The 27,956-nt window shown below is 39.1% G+C and overlaps 1 protein-coding gene across 15 annotated transcripts in view; it reads right to left on the bottom strand.

Annotated features, from left to right (window-relative positions):
- bptf (bromodomain PHD finger transcription factor) overlaps nucleotides 1–27,956 on the bottom strand; it is a 170,496-nt gene that overhangs the window by 99,114 nt on the left and 43,426 nt on the right. For all 15 annotated transcript variants that reach the window (XM_059948291.1, XM_059948300.1, XM_059948295.1 and 12 more), the window contains exon 3: nucleotides 20,261–20,484. In XM_059948291.1, coding sequence (XP_059804274.1) covers nucleotides 20,261–20,484 — 224 coding nt within the window. The remainder of the gene's footprint in view (nucleotides 1–20,260; nucleotides 20,485–27,956) is intronic.

Genomic DNA, 27,956 nt, shown 5'->3' with positions numbered 1-27,956 from the left:
TACAGAATTTTTTGAAGATGTAACTAGTAGAGTGGATATGGGAAAGCCAGTGGATGTGGTATATTTAGATTTTCAAAAGGCTTTTGACAAGGTCCCACACAGGAGATTAGTGTGCAAACTTAAAGCACACGGTATTGGGGGTATGGTATTGATGTGGATAGAGAATTGGTTGGCAGACAGGAAGCAAAGAGTGGGAGTAAACGGGACCTTTTCAGAATGGCAGGCAGTGACTAGTGGGGTACCGCAAGGCTCAGTGCTGGGACCCTAGTTGTTTACAATATATATTAATGATTTAGACCAGGAAATTAAATGCAGCATCTCCAAGTTTGCGGATGACATGAAGCTGGGTGGCGGTGTTAGCTGTGAGGAGGATGCTAAGAGGATGCAGGGTGACTTGGATAGGTTAGATGAGTGGGCAAATTCATGGCAGATGCAATTTAATGTGGATAAATGTGAGGTTATCCACTTTGGTTGCAAGAACAGAAAAACAGATTATTATCTGAACGGTAGCCGATTAGGAAAAGGGGAGATGCAACGAGACCTGGGTGTCATTGTACACCAGTCATTGAAGGTGGGCATGCAGGTACAGCAGGTGGTGAAAAAGGCAAATGATATGTTGGCATTCATAGCAAAAGGATTTGAGTACAGGAGCAGGGAGGTTCTACCACAGTTGTACAAGGCCTTGGTGAGACCGCACCAGGAATATTGTGTGCAGTTTTGGTCCCCTAATCTGAGGAAAGACATCCTTGCCATAGAGGGAGTACACAGAAGTTTTACCAGATTGATTCCTGGGATGGCAGGACTTTCATATGAAGAAAGACTGGATCGACTAGGCTTATACTCACTGCAATTTAGAAGATTGAGGGGGGATTTTATTGAAATGTATAAAATTCTAAAGGGATTGGACAGGCTAGAAGCAGGAAGATTTTTTCCGATGTTGGGGAAGTCCAGAACGAGGGGTCACAGTTCAAGGATAAAGGGGAAGCCTTTTAGGACCAAGATGAGGAAAAACGTCTTCACACAGAGAGTGGTGAATCTGTGGAATTCTCTGCCGCAGGAAACAGTTGAGACCGGTTCATTGGCTATATTTAAGAGGAAGTTCGATATGGCCCTTGTGGCTAAAGGGATCAGGGGTATGGAGAGAAAGCAGGTACAGGGTTCTGAGTTGGATGATCAGCCATGGTCATACTGAATGGCGGTGCAAGCTCAACGGGCCGAAAGGTCTACTCCTGCACCTATTTTCTATGTTTCTATGTTTTAATCTATATCCGAGTCTCACTGAGTAAAACTTGAGTCAATTTACAAAACACTTCTAATTAATTATTTGAGGTAATCCTTTTAAGGCTCGCATTATCCTGTGAATTCTACTGCCATCTTTCACCCTCGATATAAAGCAACTGTAATTTCCCAGTTAACAAACATGTTTATTGTCATTTAACTATATACATGTATATAATATATACATCCATATAATGTATAGGGAAACTAGACAATGTTTTTCCAAACCAGGGTGCAAACACAGTAGTACACATACATAACACACAATAATTTATGTTAGTAAAGATAAAATCTATAGATGAATCAACAATTAGTTTCTTGATGATAGAATATTAAATCACCAAAGGATCACTGTGGCTTTCTATCAGTTCCACATTTTGTAGCCATTTATAACAAAGGGTGCATAGCTATCCAAAACAAAATATTGTTTAAATGCATCTTTTGGGCCCTGCTGGCATCTCTGGCTTTCCTGCAATAATGAGGCTTGGCTCACCATTTCAGAGGCCATTTAAGATTCAACTGTATTAGATTCAATCTGGGGTTTTGTGGCAATTATTTCTGATGATTTTTTTTGTTAAATTTCAAATTAAATCAGTAACATACATGTATGTTGAAAACAAGCTTGAACTCATCTCCAAATGGCATTGTGAAGTTCTGTATGATTTATATTAAGACAAAAAAATATCCGGAGCAATCATAGAGATAGATTACAGGGATCCCAAAATACAAAAGTACGCTGAGCTGCAGGGGGAGCTCCTGATCATGGCCTGCATTCCTGCAGCTGTCTGGAAGCCTACACTGCACTTGTCCAATACGACACTTAATGTGAATGATTTAATGTGGACGTATGCCAGATATTGTATAGATATGCCAAAGCTGTATAAAGACATTGTGTATCGTAACAAACACACCTTTCTGTTCACGTTCACACCCAAACATTACATTTTACGTAAGAACATAGGAGCAGAATTAGTCCGTTCCATCATTTGATCGTAGCTGATTTATTACTCCCTCTCAACCCAATTCTCTTGTCTTCTCCCCCTAATCTTTGATACCCATACTAATTGAGACTTCCACTTTAATCATTCCCATGCAGTCTTTCAGTAAGTGGAGTAAGTGGGGCTGAACGGTGCCACAACCACCTTTTCCTTAATGTCAGCAAGACCAAGGAACTGATTATCGACTTCAGGAGGAGGAAATCGGAGGTATATGAGCCAGTTCTCATTGGAGATGGAAAAGGTCAGCAACTTTATCATTTCAGAGAACCTGTCCTGTGCCCTGCACACAGGTGCAATTATGAAGAAAGCATAGCAGCGCCTCTACTTCCTTAGGAGTTTGCACAGATTCAGCATGGCAACTAAAACTTTTGACAAACTTCTAGAGATGTGTGGTGGAGCATATATAAAATGGCTAGATCACAGCCTGGTATGGAAACACCAATGCTCTTGAACAGAAAATCCTACAAAAAGTAATGGATGTGGTCCAGTCCATCTCAGGTAAAGCCCTCCCCACCATACAGCACATGTACAAGGAGCATTGTCGCAGGAAAGCAGCATCAATCATTAGGGACTCCCATCATCTGGTCATGCTCCCTTCTCACTGCCGTCATCAAGAACGTGGTACAGGAGCTCAGGAACCACACCACCAAGTTCAGTAACAGTTATTACCCCTCAGTCATCAGGCTCTTGAACCAGAGAGGATAATTTCACACAACTTCACTTGTCCCATCACTGAATTGTTCCACACCTATAGACTTACTTTCAAAAACTCTTCATCTCATATTATCTATATTTATTGCTTATTTTTTATTATTATTATTTGCTCTATCTTTTTGTATTTGCCCAGCTTCTGTTGTCTTTTGCACACCGTTTGTCCACCCTGTTGGTGTAGTCTTTCATTATTTCTATTATGGTTCTTAGATTTATTGAGTACGCCTGCAAGAAAATGAATCTCAGGGTTGCATATGGTGGTATATATGTACTTTGGTAATAAATTTACTTTTAACTTTTAATGTATCCGTATTGTCCCAGGACACATGAATAACCCACTTCTTGAAAGACAGTACTGCTTGATGGTAATATGTACAAGAATACATTAGAAGCAGAAACACCAAGATTCAGCAAATCTTGTGCTGTGCGACACCAAAGTGTTTAATGCAAGACTTAAGGGAATGCCTCCAAGAGGACCACAACCTCGTCGTAGGGTTTGGAGGCTTGCGTGCCTCGATGACCTGGAAAGCTATGCTGGCTGGAGTCAGGGCCTTGTGGTTTGATTACTGGTAGGGTCACCCATGCCAAACAGGTCAAAGGGTAGAGGCCAGACTAAGAGTGGTCCACTGGTCCTGCCGGTTCAGGTGTTCCGCTCAGGGCTGACAACCCTGACTGGTCCAAAAAATAAAGTAAAATAAAATAAATTGTTACAGAAACAGCAAAGAAAGAAGCCTTCATTGCTACCCTATACACTAGAATCAGGTATATCATATAAACCTTATAGCACTGCACACCTCCCCCTCCAAGTTTAGAGAACTTGAGAATTAATATGTGCTTTTAAAAACCCATTTTCGATAGCAAGATTGGTACCGAATACCTCATAAGAATCAAAGGCTTGAATGGAAGTGGGAAGGGAAATGAACAAAATTATTCAGGATATTGCTTTAATAAACCATTTTACAACGAATGTTCTTTTAACCTACATGCTAAAAGAACATTATAATTTGGATATTTTAAATGCCTTTTTAAAAAAAACACAATTAAACAAGAAACAGTTCAAGAATCTAACCCATTAACCTTGCTCCACCTTTCATCAAGATCCTAGTTGATCTTTTATGCTGGTGCTGGAAAACAGCATAATTTCTACATCATTCTCTTTTCTGGAAACTATTAATCTCCATTTTAAAATGAAAACAATGTGTTAGGATAGAGTTCACTCTTTCTAGGTACTGTTCTAGGCTCCTAAGTCAGGAAAAATGTTATCACTGCTTCTCTGTAGTCAAATCCTTTAACAAATTTCTTTATTTTTAATAATTTTTTTTATTGAAGTTCACCATCAAACATTTCCATAAGATGTATTTCAGATATTGTACATATATATCATATAATCGTATATACGACAAAATCTCCAGAAAGTATTTATCTGAGGTATACATTCATAAAAAAGAGTGGAAAGAAAAAACAAGCAAAAGGAAAGAACTATGTACAAGTAGGGAGTGTCTTTTTTTTACAACAGATTCATTGATTTGTGAGAATAAAATCAGGCCTATAAGGCATTATGTAGTTAAACCATTTTTCCTCAGTATGAATCAAATTGTTTCAAATTGGATAAAATTCTCTTACGTTTGATTGGATTTAATATCCCATTGACATTAAAAGAAATGAATTTTACCTTGTCCTTAGCCATCTGTATTTATCTGTCAATGCACCACTGAAATTAGAATAAAACTTAATTGATCTACTCCCTGAACAAATAAGAACCAAGAAACACAAATAATAACAAAAATGGCAACAAACGTGTGATTCCAAGGCTGAGGTCTCTCGTAGACGACCCTGCGTTGAGCTGGAGGAAATGTCTAGCTGTGGGGGAAAACCCCTCCAACTTGTGAGTTGAGGGCCCCCAATGCAGTATTCATAAAAGTCGGTGAACAAATCCATTACACAGAAAAGATTTCCCTGTGTACTCCTATATATATACATGCACACACACACACACATATATATTCTCATTTTGGTAGGGGAAAAGGAGTAAGTGAGAGAATAAAGAATAACAATATAAGTAATATTATAATGTGGATTTTATAAGTATTTCTCGAGGTAAGTATATCATGGTGTACTTTTGCTTCCGTTTAGCTTCTCAACATTTTTGAAGTTAGCCAAACCTTATGGCTCTTCTGAAGGGGGTGAGGACTGTCTTTGGGAAACTCCCGGTCTCTTCCTGATATATTTCTCTTGGCCTCCTCCCATCTCCTGCCTTCTCGATTCTCGCACTATTTCCCAAGCGGAGCGGGTAATTCCTCAGACAGGCTTTTCCTCGTTTTGGTGACGCTAACTCTGGCCTTCATGTCTGTAGTCGCCTCTTCCGCCGTCTGGTACAACCGCGTCCCGTTGTCATAAAACACTTGAAATTCAGCAGGGTATGGAGTTTGAAATCCAATCTTGTTTTGCTTTAATACTCGCTTTACTTCAGAGCATTCTTTGCGTTTCTGCAGGACCGCGGGGGGGGGGGGGGGGGGGGGTGTAATATTGGTCGAAATATATTAATTTATCGTCGTAAAACACTCTCTTCTTACCCCAGGCCCTTTGTAGAATCTGCACCTTGGTGCTGTACCGCAGGAATTTAATTATAATTGAGCGTGGCTTTCTATCCTGGGTAGGTTTCAGAACGAACGCACGGTGGGCTCTCTCGACTTCCAGCTCCATAACCGAGGGAAGATCCAGCGCGTCCCACAGTAACTTTTCGACAAACTCCGTCAAAGAAGAGCCCTCTGCTCCTTTGGGAACGCTGTAGATTCTGATATTTTTCCGCTGTGATCTTCCCTCCAGGTCAAGCAGTTTACCTTCTTGGTGATGTATTATTTTTATTGTCTTGCTCAGTATCCATTCCACGTTTTGAACGCGATCTTCCATCTTCTCAATTAGAGTCTCTGCCACCTCTGTTTTTTGATTAACGCTGGCGAGCTCTGCCTTAATATCACGGAGCTGCTGCTTTATATCTTTCCGGGCCTCAATTATTTCTTTCAGGATTTCGAAGATATTCACCACTTTTCCTGAACAAGGCCCAGCAGCCACCTCGCTCACACGCGGTCGGGTCGGAGAGCCGCTCGCTGCACTCCTCTCAGACACAGGCTCCGCAGTGTCGCTTTTTTATTTCCATTTCTTCTCCCCATTCTTGCCCCTCTTTTCAGTTCAAATATTTTTTGAAAAATATTATATTTGATGGGATAACGGGGCTTAATGCGCGTTTTTCCGGAGGAGCCTGTGACTTAAGCTGCCATTCTCGATGATGACGTCACCAGAACCATCCAAATCCTTTAATAAATTTCTAAGTGTCAAAGAGATCTTTCTTATTCCTCTGAACTCTAGACTATACAATCACAAACCACTTGATCTCTCACCATGCACCAAACCTGTCATTCTAGGAACATCTAGCAAACTGCTGCAGCACTCCCTCTATGGCAGGGGGTCCAAACCATTTTTTTAATAGCATGGAGCCTTACCATTAACCAAAGGGTCTATCAACACCGGGTTGGGGTCCAGGTTGGGAAACCCTACTCTAAAGGAAATACATTCTTTCTTGGATAAGGAGACCAAAAATGTACCCAATACTCCAGATGCAATCTCATCAAGGTCCTAGTCAAGGGGTTCACGACCTTTTTTTTTATAAACGCCATGGACCCCTACCATTAACTGAGGGGATCTGTGGACCGCAAGCTGGGAACCCTTACCCTAGACAAGGCAATAGGATTTCTTTACTCTTACAACCAAAACACTCTTTGCACCTCCAATTTCTGAATTTGACACTCGAGTGGAAAATATTCTAAGCCTTTATTTCCTCTACTGAAATGTTTTCCAACTGCCACTTCTTTGCCCATTCTCCTGATCTATCCATGTCCTTCCTAAAAACCACCTGCTCTTCAGCCTGTCTTTGTATCATCCACAAACTTGGCCACAAAGCCATTAGCTGCTTCATCCAGGTTATTAACATATAGTATGAAAAGTTGCAGTCCCAACATCAACCCCTGTGGAACCCCACTAAACATCAGCAGCCAAAAAGCCCCTGTTATTCCCAAACTTGGCCTCCTGCCAGTTAGCCAATCTTCCATTAATGCAAAGTATCTTTTCTGTATACTTCAGGCTCTATTTTGTTTAGCAACCTCGTGTGTGGCATCTTGACAAAAGTCTTCCGAAAATCCAAGCAAACAACATCCACTGACTCTCCTTTTTCTATCCTGGCTGTTACTTCCTCAAAGAATTCCAACAGATTTGTCAAGCAAGATTTCCCCCAAAGAAAACCATGCTGACTTTGGCCTATTTTAACATGTGCCTTCAAGTACCATGAAATCTCATTCTTAATAATGGACTCTAATACTTCCTCAACTACAGAAGTCAGGCTAATTGGCTTTTAACTTTTTGTATTTTGCCTCCCTCCCTTTTTCAGTCTTCTGGAACATCTACAGAATCAAGTGATTTCTTGAAACATCACTGATGATGCCTTCACAATCTCTTCAGTTAATTCTTTAAGAACACTGGGATGTAGTCCATTTGGTCAAGGTGACTTATCAATCTTCAGAGCTTTCAGCTTCCCAAGCACCATTCCTTAGTAATAGCGACTACACTCACTTCTGCCCCCTCACACTCTCACATTTCTGGCATACTCCTGGTATTTTCCACAGTGAAAACTGATGCAAAATACTTATTCAGTTTGTCTGCCATATCTTTGCTTCTATTACTATCTCTCAATCATTTCCCAGCAGTCTGATATCCAATTCTGTTTCTCTTTTACTCTTTAAATATCTGGAAAAAAAATTTGGTATCCAGTTTTATATCATTGGTTAACGTACCTTCAGTTTTTCATCTTTTCCCTCTTTTTTTTGGTGGTTTCTGTTTGTTTTTAAAAGCTTCCCAATCCTTTAGCTTCCATTAAATTTTGCTATATTGTATGCCCTCTCTTTGCTTTTATACTCCCAAATGGGGATCTTCTTTCATCCACGACTCTTTGAGATGTCAATAATGTCATATCTGCTGATTTTAACTGCGCTTCATAATCATCTACCTTGCTTTGTAAACTTCTTGCGTTCAAACCAACATCTTTTGTCCTATATTCCCACCCTTCTTTTTAATTTCATCTCCATGTTGCCTGAAGTTAAATTCTTATCCCATTCTAAATATTTCAGTCTTAATTTTCATTCTGGAAACTTCAGGTAAACTTTCCTGCACTCACATCTCTTTTACTTTATCCATACTTCTCCAAGCTGCTAAAGACACTCCTAACTCCCACAACTTTTAGTTTGAAGCCCTACCTACAGCCCTAGTTATATGATTTGCCAGTACCTTAGTCTTAGCATGGTTCAGTTGGACCCCATCCTATCAGAACAGCTCCCTCCTTCCCCAACACAGGTGTCAGTGTCTCTCAAATTTAACCCCACTTCTCACACACCATTCTTTTGGTGCTCTTATCTTATTATCCCACAAGAATCCAATTTCCTTTTTACCTTCTGCATTTTCATTTAGTCCCCCACGACTCAAATTCCCTCAGCAGACCATTTTCCTTTGTCTCCCACATTGTTGGTGCCCACATGGGCACTATGATAGTGTAGTGGTTAGTGTGATGCTATCACAGTTCAGGGCATCGGAGTTCAGCATTCAATTCCAGCACCATCTGCAAGGTGTCTCTGTACGTCCTCCCTGTTGAAAGAGTGAGCTTCCCCTGACTGCTCCAGTTTCCTTCCACTGTCCAGAGACATACCAGCTACGTTAATTAGTCTTTGTAAATTGTTCTGTGATTAGGTTAGGGCTAAATCAGGTTGTTGGGGGTTGCTTGGTGGTGTGGCTCAAAGGGCCAGGAGGACTTTATCTCCAAATAAGAAAAATAAAATAAACAACTGGATCTTACCTCTCCTTCTCCAAATTGCTCTGCAGGAGAGGTGAGATATTTCGAATCCATATACCACACACGTCCATACATACAACAGCTGAATGCAGGGATGAAGTAAGCTTCACTTATGCTTCCGACGCACTATTCTACTGCAGCAAAGAATATGTCATTCAAACTCCTTCTTCAAGTGCTAATTGTGTTACATCTCCCCTGAGACAATTATTTCACCTGTGCTATGATTATATTACAAACACAGCAGGAAAAACAAATTTAATGAATTGCAACTGTTAATATTTGAACACTTAATTCAAGAATTGTTGTCAGGCCACTTACAGAGGTTGCAACAGCTCACATCAAATGCATACAAATCCCAAGATCATGATTTATAAAACACCCAAAAGAAAGTTATAATTGGTACAAAAACTAACTGATGTTGCATTAAACAGGGGATCAGTTTACCAACAATAAAATTTGCTAAGCAATCTGTTAAGTATGTTTGACGTAACAACTGAATATTACATCAGCTGGTAACAGACAACAATACATTAAGTTTTCTCCTTATTTAGAGTCTATTAACATTTGTGATTTAATCTCTCAAGAGTGCAGAAGGAAAATATTCCTTTTGCATCAGGCTTCATAGCAATTTTAATTCCGCGATGTCTCAAGCCAGGCAGCATGGATTACTTTAAGCAATTTATCCAGAAAATCTTTGATTAAATTTATTTACGTGCAATTTCCCTGTGCTTGTCAAAACAAAGGTAGAAGTATCCTTGGAAAACTGAACCCATCACCACGTTAAACAGTTTTACAATAAATTTTGCCCTAGCACAAAACCAGCCATCTAAAGCCAAAGCTGAATCCAACTCGATGGGTAGCTGCTCTAACACCTTATGCATTTTTTGAAAAACACTTTTGTTACCAGTAAATATTTTTTCTATTTTCCACATTTCTAACTTAAAATCCAAATTTGCTACTTGACAAAACTGCTGCCAATAATAACAAAAACTATGAAGCCACATAGAAAGTGTACAGCTCGAGTTATTAATTGTGTTGCATCAAGGAATAGAAAAACATGGGCTGATACATCAACCGATGGGCCACATAGTGAAAAGGGTTTCCAAACTACTGAAGGCTAAGAGTAAAAGATGAAGATCATTGAAATATTTTGTGCCCAGTGGTAAACAAAACCAAAATTAAAGTTTCCTCTTATAATATCACAGTCAAGCAGTTTTGTTAAAATTAGTATTGGCATCAGTAAGTTGCCAAGAATTTTGATGGATTTTCATTAGGTGGACAAGTGTTGGAGAAAGCAAGGAAAACTTGAAAACAAGAACCATATCAATTAGTTGTTTTTTTTTTGCCACAATACTTTGCCAGTCAACAATCACAATGTAAAAACCATTTTGCATCAGAGACTTCTCTCAAGTATGGACCACCACAGTATTATGCATAAGGCAATGATCACAAGAATATGAAATACAAGAATTTGAAAGATATACTGAAGAAAATAATTCATGACATGTGATCCAAGTTCTATGGAACTCAACATTTAAACCAACCATACAGAACATGTGTAAATAACCTGGATTACTAATGCACTGCACCACTGTATACATACAACACATGTTCAAGTTCAAACACTGATTAAGATTGAAGAATAAGTTATGAAACCTGCCAAGTGCACCAAAACATTTTCGGCAAACAAATGGAGCCCATCTCAAAAAATGAACAAATTCCAGAACAAATGCATCCATCAGAATCCACCACTGTGCACTTCGAGCTGAAACTAAGATGATACAGTTCTTGATTAATGGCAATCTGTAAATCACATTTAAATGCATATTAATTATATCTGGTCACTGAGCAGCTTGACAGCACTCACTGTAAATGTTCTCCCTTTCAAAACGGTCACTTACAATTTTTGAGAACCAACCAACACTATTAAAATGGCACCTGAAGAAATTGTCAACAACTTTGAAACTTCACAAGAGGAAAACCAATTCATGTGAAACATGACTTTAACATACTGTTATTTGTTCATTTCAATGAGAACTAGGAATGATAAATAAATTACAAATTTATTTATTGTAAAACTGGTTGCAAGAGCTAACAATAAAGATTAGGATATCTTTTTAAGGTAAAGATCTACATGTAAAAACAAAGTCAATTATAAGTGAAACAAAACCGCAAGGTTGCTCTTCTGATTAGAAGCTTGTAATTGTGGGTGTACTGCAGAGATTGGTGACTGGACCCTTGATATTTGTGATGCATAATGAATTGGATGTAAATAGGTGTATGATTATCAAGTTTGCAGATGGCATGGAAATTATTAGTGTTGTGGATAGCAAAGGAAGGTTGTCCAAGGCTAATACAAAATGGAAAGCGGGATTTAAAAAGTGATGAATTTTGTTAAGTCAAAAGGGGATTGGACTTATGTTGTAAATAGAACAGAGCAAAGAAATGTTGATAATTAGAGGGCCTTTGGGTTGAAGAGAATAGCTCCCCAAAAGTGGGACTACTGGTAGATAAAGGTCTTGCAAAATGAATATGCCCTAGGTTGAAGCATAGAACGCACAAAGCTAAGAGGTTATGTAACAGATCCACAAAACACTGGTTAGACCACACAGAGTACACCATACAGTTCTGGTCACACTATGCAAACGATGTGGTAGCATTGAAGAAAACTCAGAGGTGATCTAGCAGGATGCTGCTTGGATTGGAAGACTTTAGGTATGGGGAAGAGACTGGATTTAGCTGGGCTCTTTCCCTGGAGTGAAGGACGCCGAGTCAATCTGTTCAAGGTATATACAAGAGACAAAGGCAGAGTAGATTATCAAAATCTCCCCCCCCCCCCCCCACTGTTAGGGACAACAAAAAAAAAATAAGAATCAGATTTATAATAACATGAGGGAAGAAGAAGGATTAAACTCAAGGTTTAAAGGAGACCTTGGGAGAAATTTTGGTTCACATGAGTGCTTGATATCTGAAATTCATTACTAGAAGTGGTGGTGAAATCAGATGCAATCACTAAGTTTAAAAGACATTTTGATAAGATGGCACAATGAACCACGGCGATGCTCTGTGAGCTACGTACAATACTTCAAAATATACCTCTTTTGAATTACTCTCACTGCAATCTGCAGCATGGGTTTTCCTTTAAGCAATGTATTTTTAAATCAATTTAATGAACTACAGATTTCACGACCTTCTGAAGGACTTGGTGGTTTTAACTCCTAAGCAAGCAGGTACAGCACCTTCAAGTGGATGTAAGTTCATCACCATGACCAGAAGCGAGAGGTTGTGGGGGGGGGGGGGTCAGGGTGAAGGGGGAAGGACTCCCAGCCAGGCTGAAACGCAGAGGGATGAGGTCCCCTTAACCCAGAATCTTATTTGCAAATGTGCAGCTGCTGGAGAACAAAATTGAGGACAGATGGGTGAGACTGATGTATCGTAGGGAAATGAGGAAGTGTTGCATTCTGAGTTTTACCAAAATGTGACTTACTCAGAGTACGCCAGATATGGTGAGCAGACCCAAAGGCTTCACAGTAAACAGGATCCACTAAATTGATGGTTCAGTAAAGGCGGGGGTGTGTTTACCATGATATACTCTCTGCACTGCTCCGATGTGGCAGTTTTATCATCTTTGTGTTCCTCTGACCTTGAAGACCTAACGGTCAAATGCCAACCATTCTAATTACCAAAAGAACACTCCTCTGTGATTCTGAGTGCAGTTACATACCACCACCAGATGTCTATAATCAAGTGCTGGAAATACTGCGTGATCCCATCAGCAAACAAGAAAAAGTCTACCCTGACACATTTCAAATCATAGTTGGGGATTTCAATCAAGCTTATTTGAAGAAATCTCTGCCGAATTACCATCAGCATATAACCTATAGTACTAAAGGTCCCAACACACTAGAACACTGCTTTCTAAGATAAGGAGTGCCTTCCGTTCCATGCCCAGACCACACTGCAGGAAATCTAATCACTTGGCTGTCCTTCTCCTGCCTGTATGCAGGCAAACACTAAACAGAAAGGTTCCAGAGAATAGGACAACAAAAAGGAATGAGTAGCTGAGGGGATTGTGGAGGGGGCAAGGTTTCAAGTTCTTGGGTCACTAGAACATTTTCTGGGGAAGGGATATGACTTGTACAAGTGGGACGGGTTGCACCTGAACTGGAGGGGAACCAATAACCTGGTTAACCAATAGCTCAAGCAATTGGGGAGGGTATAAACTCTGGAGAGTTGTCAGAGGTCACAGCGGGACATTGACAGGATGCAGAACTGGGCTGAGAAGTGGCAAACAGAGTTCAACCCAGATAAGTGTGAAGTGATACATTTCGTCAGATCAGATTTGAAGAGGTTTATTAAAAATCGCCTTCCCTTTTTTAATATACGGCGTCTATTTAATATCTTATATTCACCCTCAATTGGGACTCCTGAATGTGTCATTTCTCTTGTTGCGGAGAAAGCGATTAATCGTGTGGAGTGAAATTACCTTTATTCGGTTTTAGAAAAATTTGATTTTGGACACAGTTTTATATCATGGATTAAATTGTTATATTCATGTCCCACCACTTCTGTTTTGACCAACCCTCAGCAATCCCAGTCTTTTAGGCTTAAATGTGGCACCCAACAAGGATACCCTTTAAGTCCCTTACTTTTTGATTTGGCCATGGAGCCAATGGCGATTGCGTTTCGTAGCTGTGCTGAATTGATGGGGATTTGGAGGGGAGGTGTTGATCATAAAGTTTCTCTTTATGCTGATGATCTTTTACTTTTTATATCAAACCTGTCTACTTCTTTACCCCCAATGTTTTTACTTCTTAATCAATTTAGTCAGCTTTTCGGTTACAAACTTACGTTACACAAGAGCGAACTCTTCCCAATCAACAGAGAAGCAGAAGCATTAGTATTTCCAGACTTCCCTTTTAAAGTAGTTAATAATCAATTCATTTACCGTGGTATTACAGTAACAAGGAACTTCAAAGAAACTTTTTCGAGAAAATTTTGCTAATCTTTTAAATTCTACAGAGTTTGACAGAGTGGTCATCTTTGTCCATGTCTCTGGTAGGTCGATGTTATTAAAATGTATATCCTTCCTAAATTTTTATACTTATTTCAGTCTATACCAATTTTTATTTCTAAAGCTTTTTTTGACACCTTAGATTCTACCATTTTGTCCTATCGATGGAAGGGCAAACATTCTAGACTTAATAAAGCTTACCTCCAAAACTCTAAAAAAAAGGTGGTATGGCTTTACCTAATTTCTTTTTATATTATTGGGCAGCTAATATTCACTGTCTTACTTTTTGGTCCTTTTTTCATAATCAGTCTGACTGCCCAAAATGGGTGGCAATGGAGTTGAACTCTACTAAGGATCTCCCCATTTCTGCACTTCTTGGATCCGCACTTCCTTGTCACTTGCCTAGACTATTTGTTAATCCTCTTATTAGACATACTCTGAGAATATTGGCTCAGTTCAGAAAATATAATGGCCTTCATGGTTTCTCTCTCTCTAGTCCAATTTCACACAATCATCTTTTCCTACTTTCTATGCAAGACTCAACATTTCATGATTGGTATAGAAAGGGCATTAGGTGCTTTGAAGATCTTTTCATATATAATCGTTTTGCAATTTTTCAACAACTGTCTGTACAGTTTAACCTTCCTAATACTCATTTCTTTAGATACCTTCAAATTAGACATTCCATTACTAATGAAACTTTAATATCAAATTTTCCTGAGATGCCCGAGAAAAACGTTATGGATGTGTTTCTTTGTAATAATCCATTGGGTAAAGGTTTAATATCTACTATTCATGATAAGTTAGTGATCTTGAGGCATGCGCCCTTCAATAAAATTCGAAATGCCTGGAAGCACGATTTAAATATTTCTTTATCTGATGCGGTTTAGGATTCAATTCTTTAGTCAGTTAACTCAACCTCTTTATGTGCTTGCGTATGTGCCTTTTGCAGTTTAAGGTTGTACATACAACTCGTATATAAATTATCGCAGTTTTATCCTGACATTAGTCCCGTTTGTGACAAGTGTAAAGGGGGCGAGGCTTCTCTTATTCATATGTACTGGGCTTGTCCTGGTCTAGAGAAATTCTGGAGAGAAGGTTTTTTTTAATCTTTATCCCATATTCTTAACTGCCACTTAGAATCTAACCCTCTGATTGCTCTTTTTGGCAACTTGGGTGAAGTAGATACACATTTGAATCCGACTAAACGTCAAACATTATCTTTTGCCTCTTTTGGCTAGACGGTTAGTTCTTCTCAGGTGGAGAGATGTTGCCCCAGCCACTCATGCTCAATGGCTTAGTGATATTTTGTCCTGTTTAGACCTTGAAAAGATTCATTATTCACTTCTCAATTCGGACATAAAGTTTCATAAGGTGTGGGGACCTTTTCTTGAATACTTTCATAACTCCTCTTTAGATTAAGTTTATTCTTTTTTTTTGAATATTATTCCTTACTTTCAGCTTTTTTTCCTCTAAGTTTTATGGGGTTTTTTTTAAAATGTGAATTACATAATATTTTTTCTTATAATTTATTTATAGCTCTGTGGGGTCAAATGCTCCGATTAATTTTTCTTGTATACATTGAAATGGTTGGCCTGGAGTTTTGTAGTGGAAGGGTGGGGAGGATACTAACTTTATATGATTTTATTTTGGGTGCTTTTTCTTTATCGTTATCAATTATATATATTAGACACGTTTGTTTTGCACTGTATAAATCTCCATTTTGTTGATTTTTTTTGGAGTTGTATTGTAGAAACTCATAAAAATTAATTTAAAAAAAGAAAGAAGGCTTATGGTGTATTGGCCTTCATCAACCATGAGATTGAGTTCAAGGGATGTGAGGTAATGTTACAGATATACAAGACCTTAGTTAGATCCCACTTGGAGTACTGTGTTCAGTTCTGGTCACCTCACTACATGAAAGATGTGGATACTATAGAGAGTACAGAAGAGAATAGGTTGAATGAACTTGGCCTTTTCTCCTTACAGCAATGGAGGATGAGAGGTGACCTGATAAAGGTGTATAAGATGATGAGAGGCATTTATCGTGTGGATAGCCAGAGGTTTTTTCCCCAGTACTGAAATGGCTAACATGAGAGGGGCATAGTTCTAAGATGTTTGGAAGTAGGTAAAGGAGGGTTGCCAGAGGGAAGTTTTTCCACAGAGCGGTGGGTGCATGGAACGTACTGCCAGCAATGGCAGTAGAGGCAGATAGAATAGGGTCTTTTAAGAGACTCTTCGGTGCATGGAGCTTAGAAAAATGGAGGGCTATGCAATAGGGAAATTCTAGAGTAGGTTACATGGTTGGCACAACATTGTGGGCCAAAGGACCTGTAATATGCTGTGGATTTCTATGTTCTTTGTTCACTCCAATTTGCCTCCCAGCACAACAGTTCCACAGCAGATGCCATCTCATTGGCTTTTCACTGAACTCTGGAACATCTGGACAGTGAAGATGTTTACATCAGGATGTTCTTTATCGACTACAGCTCAGCATGCAATACCATGTCCTGAATACCTCCTTGTGCAACTGGATCTTCAATTTCCTCACTGCAGACCCCAGTCAATTCAGATTGCCAATAACATCTCCACAATCTCTATCAGCACGGGTGCACAGACTGGTGCTTAGCTCCATAGACCCTATTCCACACTTATGACTGAGTGGCTAAGCACAGCTTCAATGCTATTTTTAAGTTTGCTGATGACACCACTGTCATTGGCTGAATCAAAGGTGGTGACAAGTCAGCATACAGGAGGGAGACTGAAACCCTGACTGAGTGGTGCCAAAACCGCAACCTCTGAATCAATGTCAACAAGACCAAGAAGCTGATTATTGATTTCAGGAAGAGGAAACCAGAGGTATATGAGCCAGCCCTCATCAGAAGATCAGCAGTGGAGAGGGTTCACAACTTTAAATTCCTCAGTGTTATCATGCTGAAGGATAACAATTACAAAGAAAGCACGGCAACGCCTCTAATTTCGTCAAAGTTTACAAAAATTCTGCATATCTAAAACTTTGATAAACTTCTATAGAAGTGTGGTGGAGAGTATACTGAATGGCTGGATCACAACCTGTTATGGAAACACAATAGACAGTAGGTGCAGGAGTAGGCCGTTCAACTCTTCTAGCCAGCACTGCCATTCACTGTGATCATGGCTGATCATACACAATCAGTACCCCGTTCCTGCCCTCTCCCCATATCCCTTGACCTCGCTATCTATAAGAGCGCTATCTAACTCTCTCTTGAATGCATCCAGAGACTTGGCCTCCACTGCCTTCTGGGGCAGAGCATTCCACATATCCACCACTCTCTGGATGAAAAAGTTTTTCTGCATCTCTGTTCTAAATAGCCTACCCCTTATTCTTAAACTGTGGCCTCTAGTTCTGGACTCGCCCATCAGTGGGAACATGCTTCCTGCCTCCAGCGTGTCCAATCCCTTAATAATCTTATCTGTTTCAATCAGATCCCCTCTCATCCTTCTAAATTCCAGTGTATACAAGCCCAGTCGCTCCAATCTTTCAACATATGACAGTCCCGCCATTCTGGGAATTAACCTTGTGAACCTACGCTGCACTCCCTCAATAGCAAGAATGTCCTTCCTCAAATTTGGAGACCAAAACTGCACACAATACTCCAGGTGGGGTCTCACCAGGGCCCTGTACAGTTGCAGAAGGACCTCTTTACTCCTATACTCAATTCCTCTTGTTATAAAATCCAGCATGCCATTAGCTTTCTTCACTGCCTGCTGTACCTGCATGCTTGCTTTCATTGACTGATGTACAAGAACACCTAGATCTTGTTGTACTTCCCCTTTTCCTAACTTGACTCCATTTAGATAGTAACCTGCCTTCCTGTTCTTGCCAGCAAAGTGGATAACCTCACATTTATCCACATTAAACTGCACCTACCATACATTTGCCCACTCACCCAAACTGTCCAAATCACCCTGCATTCTCATAATATCCTCCTGACATTTCACGCTGCCACCCAGCTTTGTGTCATCAGCAAATTTGCTAATGTTACTTTTAATCCCTTCATCTAAATCATTAATGTATATTGTAAACAGCTGCGGTCCCAGCACCGAACCTTGCGGTACCCCACTGGTCACAGCCTGCCATTCCGAAAGGGACCCGTTAATCACTACTCTGTTTCCTGTCAGCCAGCCAATTTTCAATCCATGTCAGTACTCTGCTCCCAATACCATGTGCCCTAATTTTGCCCACTAATCTCCTATGAGGGACTTTATCAAAAGCTTTCTGGAAGTCCAGGTACACTACATTCACTGGCTCTCCCTTGTCCATTTTCATAGTTAAATCCTCAAAAACTCCAGGAGATTAGTCAAGCATGATTTTTCCTTTATAAATCCATGCTGACTTGGACCGATCCTTCTACTGCTTTCCAAATGTGTCGTAAATTCCTCTTTTATAATTGACTCCAGCATCTTTCCCACCACTGAAGTCAGGCTAACCGGTCTATAATTCCCTGTTTTCTCTCTCCCTCCTTTCTTTAAAAGTGGGACAACATTAGCCACCCTTCAATCAGCAGGAACTGTTCCTGAATCTATAGAACATTGGAAAATGATTACCAATGCATCCACGATTTCTAGAGCCACCTCTTTGAGTACCCTGGGATGCAGACTATCAGGTCCCGGGGACTTATCAGCCTTCAGACTCAACAGTCTATCCAACACCGTTTCTTGCCTAATATAAATTTCCTTCAGTTCATCCTTTACACTAGTTCCTTTGGCCACTATTACATCTGGGAGATTGTTTGTGTCTTCCCTAGTGAAGACAGATCCAAAGTACCTGTTCAACTCATCTGCCATTTCTTTGTTCCCCATAATAAGTTCACCCGTTTCTGTCTTCAATGGCCCAATTTTGGTCTTAAATATTTTTTTGCTATTCACATACCTAAAGAAGCTTTCACTATCCTCCTTTATATTCTTGGCTAGTTTACCTTCATACCTCATTTTTTCTTGGTGTATTGCCTCTTTTGTTATCTTCTGTTGCTTTTTAAAAGCTTCCCAGTCCTCCGGTTTCCCACTCATCTTTGCTATGTTATACTTCTTCTCTTTTATTTTTATACTGCCCTTTACTTCCCTTGTCAGCCATGGCCGCCCTTTACTCCCCTTAGGATCTTTCTTCCTCTTTGGAATGAACTGATCTTGTACCTCCTGCATTATTCCCAGAAATACCTGCCATTTTTGTTCCACTGTCTTCCCTGCTAGGGTATTGTTCCATTGAACTTTGGCCAGCTCCTCCCTCATAGTTCCATAGTTCCCTTTGTTCAACTGTAATACTGACACATCCGATTTTCCCTTCTCCTTCTCAAATTGTAGGTTAAAACATATCATATTATGGTCACCAATGCTTTTGAACAGAAAACCCTACAGAAAGTAGTGGATACGGCCCAGTCCATCAAAGGTAAAGCCCTACACCATTGAGCACATCTACGTGAAATGCTGTCACAGGAAAGCATCATCCATCATCAGGAACCCCACCACCCAGGCCATGCTCTCTTCTCGCTGCTGCCATTAGGAAGGTGGTACAGAAGCTTCAGGACTCACACCACCAGGTTCAGGAACAGTTATTGCCCCACAGCCATCAGGGTCTTGAACAAGAGGGGATAATTTCCATTCATCTCCACTTGCCCCATCACTGAACTGTTCCTAAAACCTATGGACTTACTTTCAAAGACTCTTCATCTTGTTTGTTGACATTTATTGCTTATTTACTTATTATTATATCATATTTTTTGTACTGCAGTTTGTTGTTTTTTTGCACACTAGCTGTCTGCCCTGTTTGAGTGCAATCTTGCAATGATTCTGTTATGGTTATTGGATTTATTGAGTATGCTCACAATAAAATGAAGCTCAGAGTTATATATGGTAACAGATATGTACTTTGATAATAACTTTACTTTGAACATTTAAGTCAGCACTTGAAAAGATAAGGCAAAGATAGATACAGATATGATTGGTATTAATAGAAAAAAGATCAGCATGGATGACGTAGGCCAACAGACCCGTTTCTGTAGTGTGTAACTCTATGACTCTGTTAATTGGTCAAAGAAAAATGATTAGTTAGCATCAAAGGAAAAGCCATAACAGTGATGACAAAGCCTTCATAAAGTTTACACATGAAAAATACTCTTCAAATGCTGCCCAAGCTAATGTGCATTTGCAGAACTTGCTGCTTATTTCTGAAGTTGCAAATCACTTATCAAAACTTGTTACAAACAAACCATCAGTATCTAACACCTGAAAAGAAATGCTCCTATACAACAGAAAACTGAAGGCCACCTTTTCTTCAAATCTTAAAATTATAGACATAAATCACAAATCCTAAGTGCCAACTTCACTTACCGTTAGCTGCGGTTAGACAAGATTTATTATTGCCACGAACTTTATTAGTCAGGTCTTCTGTAATATCCATATGCCGATGAATTTCATCACGCATTTCTTCCAGTATTTTGCAGAGGTCATACTCCCAGTACTCTTTGTCCAGAGAGTCAATAAGTTCAGCCAGCTGTACCTTTGAGCTGTAATACCACACTTTTTTATCCTTTCCATCTTCTTTGTCTTCCTCACTGAATAAAAAGAAAAACTCATTTTAGATCAATTTGGCATCCAAGGCAAGATTATCACACAGTGGTCAAATGGGGTCAGGATTAAGAAGCACAAACAACAGATGATCCCATTGAGCTTGTTTTCATTATGTGACACGTAAAATGCCTCATTTGCTTAATATATTCCAAATTAAGTTGCAAAATCCCTTTTCTTACCATTTAAGGCTATTTAAAATGAGGCTGGGAAACACAAATTCAATTTCCCACCACTTATACTGCTATATACAGATGAGAAGAGAATACAATTAATATTGCATTATTACGGGTACTAAAATACTCTTGTACTGTTAAAGTTTAGTGATTTATACATTACAAGGATTACGTTTTAATAGATTTAAGATGCTGTAATATTAAAGCTAACACAGTGGCAAAAGGATTTTCAAAAACTAATCTGTATATTTTGCAAACCGAAGAACAAAACACCAACATATCACAGCATGACAGATACATTATTGATTAGACATGACGTTGATATTCACGGAAAACAGCATCATAAAGAAACATATAGTGTTATTCCCTTGCACTTCCTAAAACCTTTTGTTTTTGAAAAACTCCTGTAATAACTTGAAGCCAAAACAAACTGTAAATTGTTTCATCTTTATTGCAATGAAAATTAACCTAAAGGAGAAACCCTGGTCAATTACTGGATAAAGGTGGCAGCTACCAACACTGATAAGCACCTGGGTTCTTGGCCATTTAATTGAATTAACTTAATGCAATGTACCAGCACGGTAACTTTTTAATGAAACAAGTTTAACTTTTATTTGAGAAACAGTTTCTTTCCCCGGGCCTTTAGGCTTCTCAACTCCCTGCCGCAACGCATTTGAAATGTCACTGGTTAATCTGTTTTACACCTTACAATATTTAATACAACGCACTTTTGTTTGTTAATCATGTATCAAACAAGTTAATAAATTTATTATTTTTCAGGAATTCAAGATAGAGGCACAAGTTTGTACTCTGCCATGACTGCAGTAATGAACCAACCCAGGAAGGTTTTAAAGTACATGTTAGATAGACAGCAAATGAGGAACACACTTACTGTCAATAAACTTGAACTCAAATTCTAAGAGTGTAACAACTGCAAATATCTTATATACAAAGGCTTCAAAGTATTTCACTCTGAGCATTTGAAGTTAGCTACCCTCCTGCAACTTGAGAGTAATCCATAAATTCGCCTAAGACATTGCACAGTTCCAGCTTCTTCTAGGTCCCAGCTTTTGCCCTCTTCTTGAGTTTTAAATAGATTATACACCTAAAAGTACTGAAGCAATGAATTTAAGGTTATTTAATCATCCATTTACTATAATTGGGATGACAAAATTGCAAACCGCTATCTCAAAGATCTCAGGTATCACCAAGTTAATAACCTTAATATTTCTAGATGTGGAACATTGGATAAATTCTCACTTAAGGTGCCTTTGCCACAAAAAATGTAATTCAGAAGATCTCATGAGCCCTTGGAAAAAGGATCTAGTGCTTTCCCAGTGTATGTGACCTGGGTCTCAGGGTGTCTGGCGTTTACAGCTTTCCTTGTGAATGCAGAGCAACGTATATCAGCCAGGCGGGATTCACTGCAGAAACTGGCATCAAGGAGCACAAGAGGTGTATCTGTTTAGGTTACTGGAGAAATCAGCAGTAGCAGAACATTGCATTTGCAATGGCTGTAAGATTGATTTCATTGGCACAAAACTATTTTGTTACAACAATGACTTTTGGGACCACCTGGTGAAGACAGCCATTGAAATAAAACTAGAGGAAAGGAATTTTAGCAAAGACAAAGTCTCACTCTAAGAAAGAACTGGAATTTGATTGTAAACAAGGTGGCACAGCAGAAACCTGATTGGATGAGGACTAACCAATCAGGAGGGACGGACAACTGGGATCTAAGTACCACCAGACGAGACATGCCCAGGAGTCATCCCTGATGAAGATGGCAGAGTCTGTCATCAAAACATTGGTTAAAAATGATATCCATACCTAGCTGGAATCCTGAGAATTTATTCCTCGTGATCTCTTGTTTACCTCTTCTACATTTTCTTACAAAGTACAAATCATTACTATATTTCTGATAATTTATTGCTGACAGTTTAGAAAAATCCTTGACGGAAAAGACCATGTGCACTTAATGTGTAATACACAAATTCAGAGTGATACTACCAGCAGCCTCAAGGAAGTCTGCTAGGTCTCTCATACACTATGAGTCTGTGAATTCTTTAGTGTTAATCAGTATTTTAACAACACTCTGCAACTGCAAAGGAACAGTTTTTCCACACAACTGCTACACTAAATCATGATTTATTCATTGCAACAACTTGCACTTCCACTTAGTGACACTGCTTTGAAATTATTTTAGAAACAGTGCCCCAAAATAATTACTCCAGCAGCCAACTTGATGTACTGCTATGCATTATGCATAAACTCTGTTTAACATTTCAGGAAATGCCACACAATATTTGCCACCTGTTACCACGCTGCAGACATAATGAACACTGAAAAGAATAAAGATTTAGGTTTAAATTGCTTCCATTAACAAATTTTCCATAACTAATTTATTGCAATAAAATCACATCACTAACTGCAGATAACCCCACAAATCACCTTTAAGTGTTCAGACTTGCACTATGTATAAATATGTGGTTAGAATGAATGACTGCCTAATTTGCAATGTTATTGCCCTTCTCTCCCCCCCCCCTTAACTAGCCACCAATGTACATTCAAATGTTCCACTGATGACTGTTGGAAATTAGAACAGAGGAGGGCATTCAGCCCATCATATTTGTGCCAACAGTAAGACTATCCAGCCAAATCTCACCTTCCAGCAATAACACATAATGTTATGAAAAAAGACCAAATTGCATTTGGCCAGTACCATGGACGATGAATGGTTTGGTGAAGTATGGGCCCTCGCTGAGACACGGTACATAAGCTACCAGATAGGGCAAGGACTAGTTCAGCCACTGTTTAACAAGGTCAAGGCCATCTGAAATAATCCTCAGCCTCGCACGAAGAAACAGGTCCTGGGGTTAACAGGGTGGTATCACTGTTTTATCCTTCAGTATGCCACCTTTGCAGTCCCCCTAACAGAACTGATGCTGAAGTCTGCAAAGAATCCGGTCCAGTGGATTAAGGAGTGTGAGGAAGCCTTTGTGACTCTGAAGGAGGCTCTGTGTTGTTGGCCGGTCCTCATCATTCACTGAACTATTCACCATTCAAGATGATGCCTCAGCAGTGGGGATTGGAGCAGTTATAGCCCAGGGGAAAGAGGGAGAACAGCCAGTATTGTACCTTAGTCAGAAGCTGCTACCACAGGAGACATTGCTGAGAAGGAAGTTGTTGCCATAAAATTACCTGCCAGGCAGAGAATTCGTTCTGGAGATCAACTATAAAGCATCAACCGGAGCCATTTCAATATCCATCAAAAGGCAGGCCAGCACAACATCATGGCAGACTCTCTCCCTCCTGATTGCCTGCCTTGTGCAATCCAGAAAGGGGTGATGAGACAGAACAGGTTGGCAATGCTAATCCTCCCGCTAAACTTGTCCCTTTGCCTGGTTAGTCACTCCTCCTCATTCCATTCCTGGTCTAGTTTCCCAGCAGTTCACACGCTGTACCATCCCAGCCTGCAGTTTTTGGGAGTTCTCAAGACAATCCCTTTAGTTAACATGCTCTACTGGTTTATAACTCATAAAAATACAGTTTTTAGACATTTCAAACTGTTTCATTTATTTTTACTCACACCGTTACATTGGTTTGTAGACAACATAACGGCCCCAAAAGACCTGAGGGAGAGTTTGAGGCATCTTAAAATAATGCTTGGGTTAGTGAGAGCAGGCACATTACACCCAAAGCAGGCAACACCGTACTTTATATTCATCCGAGCATGTGGACACTGATCTATGGGTTTAATGAAGGTATTTGTTGTGGGATAAAACTGTAGGATGTTAGAATCCCTGTTTAAAGTGTTCCCATTCTGTTTCTGAAATAATTGTTATGGTCTGGTAATGTGATTATTTTCCCCCCCCCCACTTCTCCCCCCACCCCCCCAACCAAACCAACAGTGGAATTTTCTGGTTCTTCAAGGCCAGACGAAGGCAAATTTAAACCCTCAATCTGGCTTTGCGAGAGAGGTATGGAGGTTGGATTTGAAAGTTGGTGAATAGTTATATTGGAAAGTAAAGACAAAGTGTGTTACGGAGAAAGCCTCTATCTTTGTAAATATTTGTACATACAAGTTTGTATTTCATTTGTCTACTTGCAAATATCTTTTCTTCGTAACTTTTGAGCAGCTTTTGCACTTTTTCTTTGCACTCAAGTGTTATGGTTTACCATCTATTTCGTCAGGCACGCTTACCCACACCTGATAACGAGGTGTGACAACCTCACTATTCATGACTTAATATGAAAGAGCTACAATTGGTGGGATCAATTGCTTGCGGTATTATCACGTAGCTCTATCTCATGCTGCTCTCCAGAAGACTTTTTAAACTTTTTTTTAAAAATTTGGTAAAGTCCTTTTCATCCTACTTATGAAACTCAGTACTACTACTACTACAACTTGTCAATAACATAAAATTCACATTTGGATTCATTTTGCTTCAAAAATTCCACAACTGGGCTTTCAAAATACCCAGAGACTACTGACTAAACTCATCTATTTGTTGGATGCTTTGAATAATAGTTTGATAGCACTGAAAAAATCAAGAAGAATAAGAGAATGGGTGGAATTGGTGCAAGTATTCAAAAAATTCCGAAGAAAATTAATTCTTCAGTGACATCTTCTGTAAGGGAAAGGCTGAGGAACCCTGTATTTATTATTATTTCCGATTTCATTTTAGTTGTATTTTGAAGAAACAGATTCATTTGTAATGGCTCTGGACCTCCAAATATTTTATTTGTAAAGGCCAAACAAGCAAGAAAGCTCTGAGAAACAGTAAAAGGCAATGACTAAACTGGAATGTTTCCCTCTTCCTTTCAGCTCATTGGGATAAACTGCAATGTTCAACAAAGACTTTGGCCAGGACAACATTATCTCACAAAGAAAATGAAAGTCCAATAATTAGAAATGACTTTCGTGATTAAAATATGCAGATGTGGAATAATTTACTGACATGTCCCCTCCAGATTAAAATTGACTCACTATGATTACATGCCAAACAGCCAACAGTGAAAGAGGGAAAAAAAGAACAACTACACAAAATATTCAACAGAATTAGTTTTTGAAACATTTTAGGAACAGCAAAGCTTCAATTGTATTCTAAATGACCAAAACTCAAAAATTATTTAAGCTTGAACTTAGTCTAAATTACTAAAAACTTAAAATGATCAGTAATACTAATGCATTATTTATAACAAAAGATACTCTGTCAAATGGACAGAATGGATAAGGCAATTGTTTTTATAAAACATCAGCACTGCACTAACTGGAAGCATTAAATCAAAATCTTTTTTGCTAATTCAAGAAAATAACAAAATCCTAACCAATTATTCAGAAAGGAGGATCTTTATTCCACTACCTGGATCAGCATGTATTCGACTGATACAAAAAAATTAGTTGTAAAATGCTTTGACATGACCCAAGAATGAGAAGGGCATTTTATACAAAAAGAACTAAACTTAATAAAACAGAAACAAGTTATTTTGCATCCAAAGCATTTTCCATCATTTAATTTCAAAGTATCTGCACCTCCCTCCACCGTTCTACATAGCTTAATAATTGTACAAATCAGAAATCTATTGATCTCAGGATTCAATATATTCATCTCTTTCTGTCTTTTTCTGTTCAAATCGATCATGATATTCTGCCTGAATGTCTAATTTTATTCTACATCCTTGCAATCTTCCAGAAAGAAATATGGATGGACATTTCTGAACTATCCACTGATCAAACATACTGATTCAAAATTAATTTCAGCTAACCTACATTATTCAAACATCTAGTCTACACAATCTATTTCCATAATTTAATTCATTTCAACTCAGTATCGCCCCAATGTTCCACTGGATATAATGAAACCAGTAAACAATTCTAAAACACATGGGAAAAAATTTACAAGTTAAAAGGAAGGGAAATCAGTCAGTTCACTCGCCTTTTTTAATAAAAATGAGTTAGGTGATACAGGTATTAGAAAAGCTGCTTAATTTCACTTTTTAAATTTGGATTTTGCTCTCTCGAGAGCTCAAAGATCTCCCCAGTTGAAAGCAACTCTAGCAATATCTCCATTATCGACACAAAATGCCGGAGGAACTCAGCAATTCAGGCAGTGTCTATGGTGGGGTGGGGGGGGGGGGAGAAAGAGGTGCGAATAAACAGTTCTGATCAAAGTTCTCAGCCTAAAATGCCATCTGTTTATTCCCATCCATAGATAATGCCTGACTTGCTGAGTTCCTCCAGCATCTTGTGTGTTGCTCAAGACTTCCAGCATCTGCAGAATCTCATGTTTATAGTATCTTAATAAGCCCTTTTGCAAAAAGTCTTGAATAGCCAATTAGAAGGTACAATTTATTTAACTCCTAGTCATAACTTGTACATCTAACATAAAATGCTATGCATACAACAATTTCCTTCTTACTGCATCTCAAAGTGTGATTTTAAGTGCACGAACAATGACATAGTGCTTAATGAATCATGTCCCTTGACTGCTATTGGAATCATAAGAATGAAATACCCACAAAGGCACTTGGCATCTCCAGTCTGCATGGTCATGCAGGGTCAGTTTGCTCTGGGGCCTTACTGCATCATTTCACTTATTATTTCTTAATTCCTTTATTTACTTATTTAAGAAAATGCATTTTTCTTGTACCTCTGTTTATCCTCAAAGTACAAATCAGGAATCTGGCAGTTTAAGTTACAGTAAATATAGGCCCACTAAACTGTGAATAAACAATTACCATCTCCTTTGCAGACTCATTGATTTATGTGGGCTGTTCCCAGGGACAAAGACATCAAGTGCTGCTGCAAGATCACCAACTCAGTGACCAACACTTTGGTCTACCAAAAACCTGCTGGTTTTCAAGCACATCGAGATGTCCATGCTGAAGTATACAATGAAGCCTGGCACAACTAATGTAAAGACTGTGGGGAAGGACTGCAGTGTAGAGTCCTTCTGCTACTGGATATCGAGGGCCAGGTCCAATAGTAAAGCCTCTCAAACAACAGAAGAGTGTATCAACCCAGCTGAACATCTTATGAGTAGTAATGATATTAAATTTTTTAAAAATGTACTAACAACATAAACACATAAGATTCTGCAGATACTGGAAATCCCAATGAGTGGTCCTGATTTGAAACGTTGTCTATTCATTCCTCTCAATAGGTACTGCCTGGCCACCTGAGTTCCAACAGCATTTTGTGTTGTTAAAGTGCTAACACTATTCAGTATAGAACCAGCAATAACACTCGAAGTATTGACTGAATACTACTACAAATAGCA

Source organism: Hypanus sabinus, chromosome 23 (assembly GCF_030144855.1).
Source record: "Hypanus sabinus isolate sHypSab1 chromosome 23, sHypSab1.hap1, whole genome shotgun sequence".
Taxonomy (NCBI): Eukaryota; Metazoa; Chordata; class Chondrichthyes; order Myliobatiformes; family Dasyatidae; genus Hypanus; species Hypanus sabinus.
Note: the sequence above shows the minus strand (reverse complement) of the source record. Positions and strands in the feature narration are given on the sequence as shown.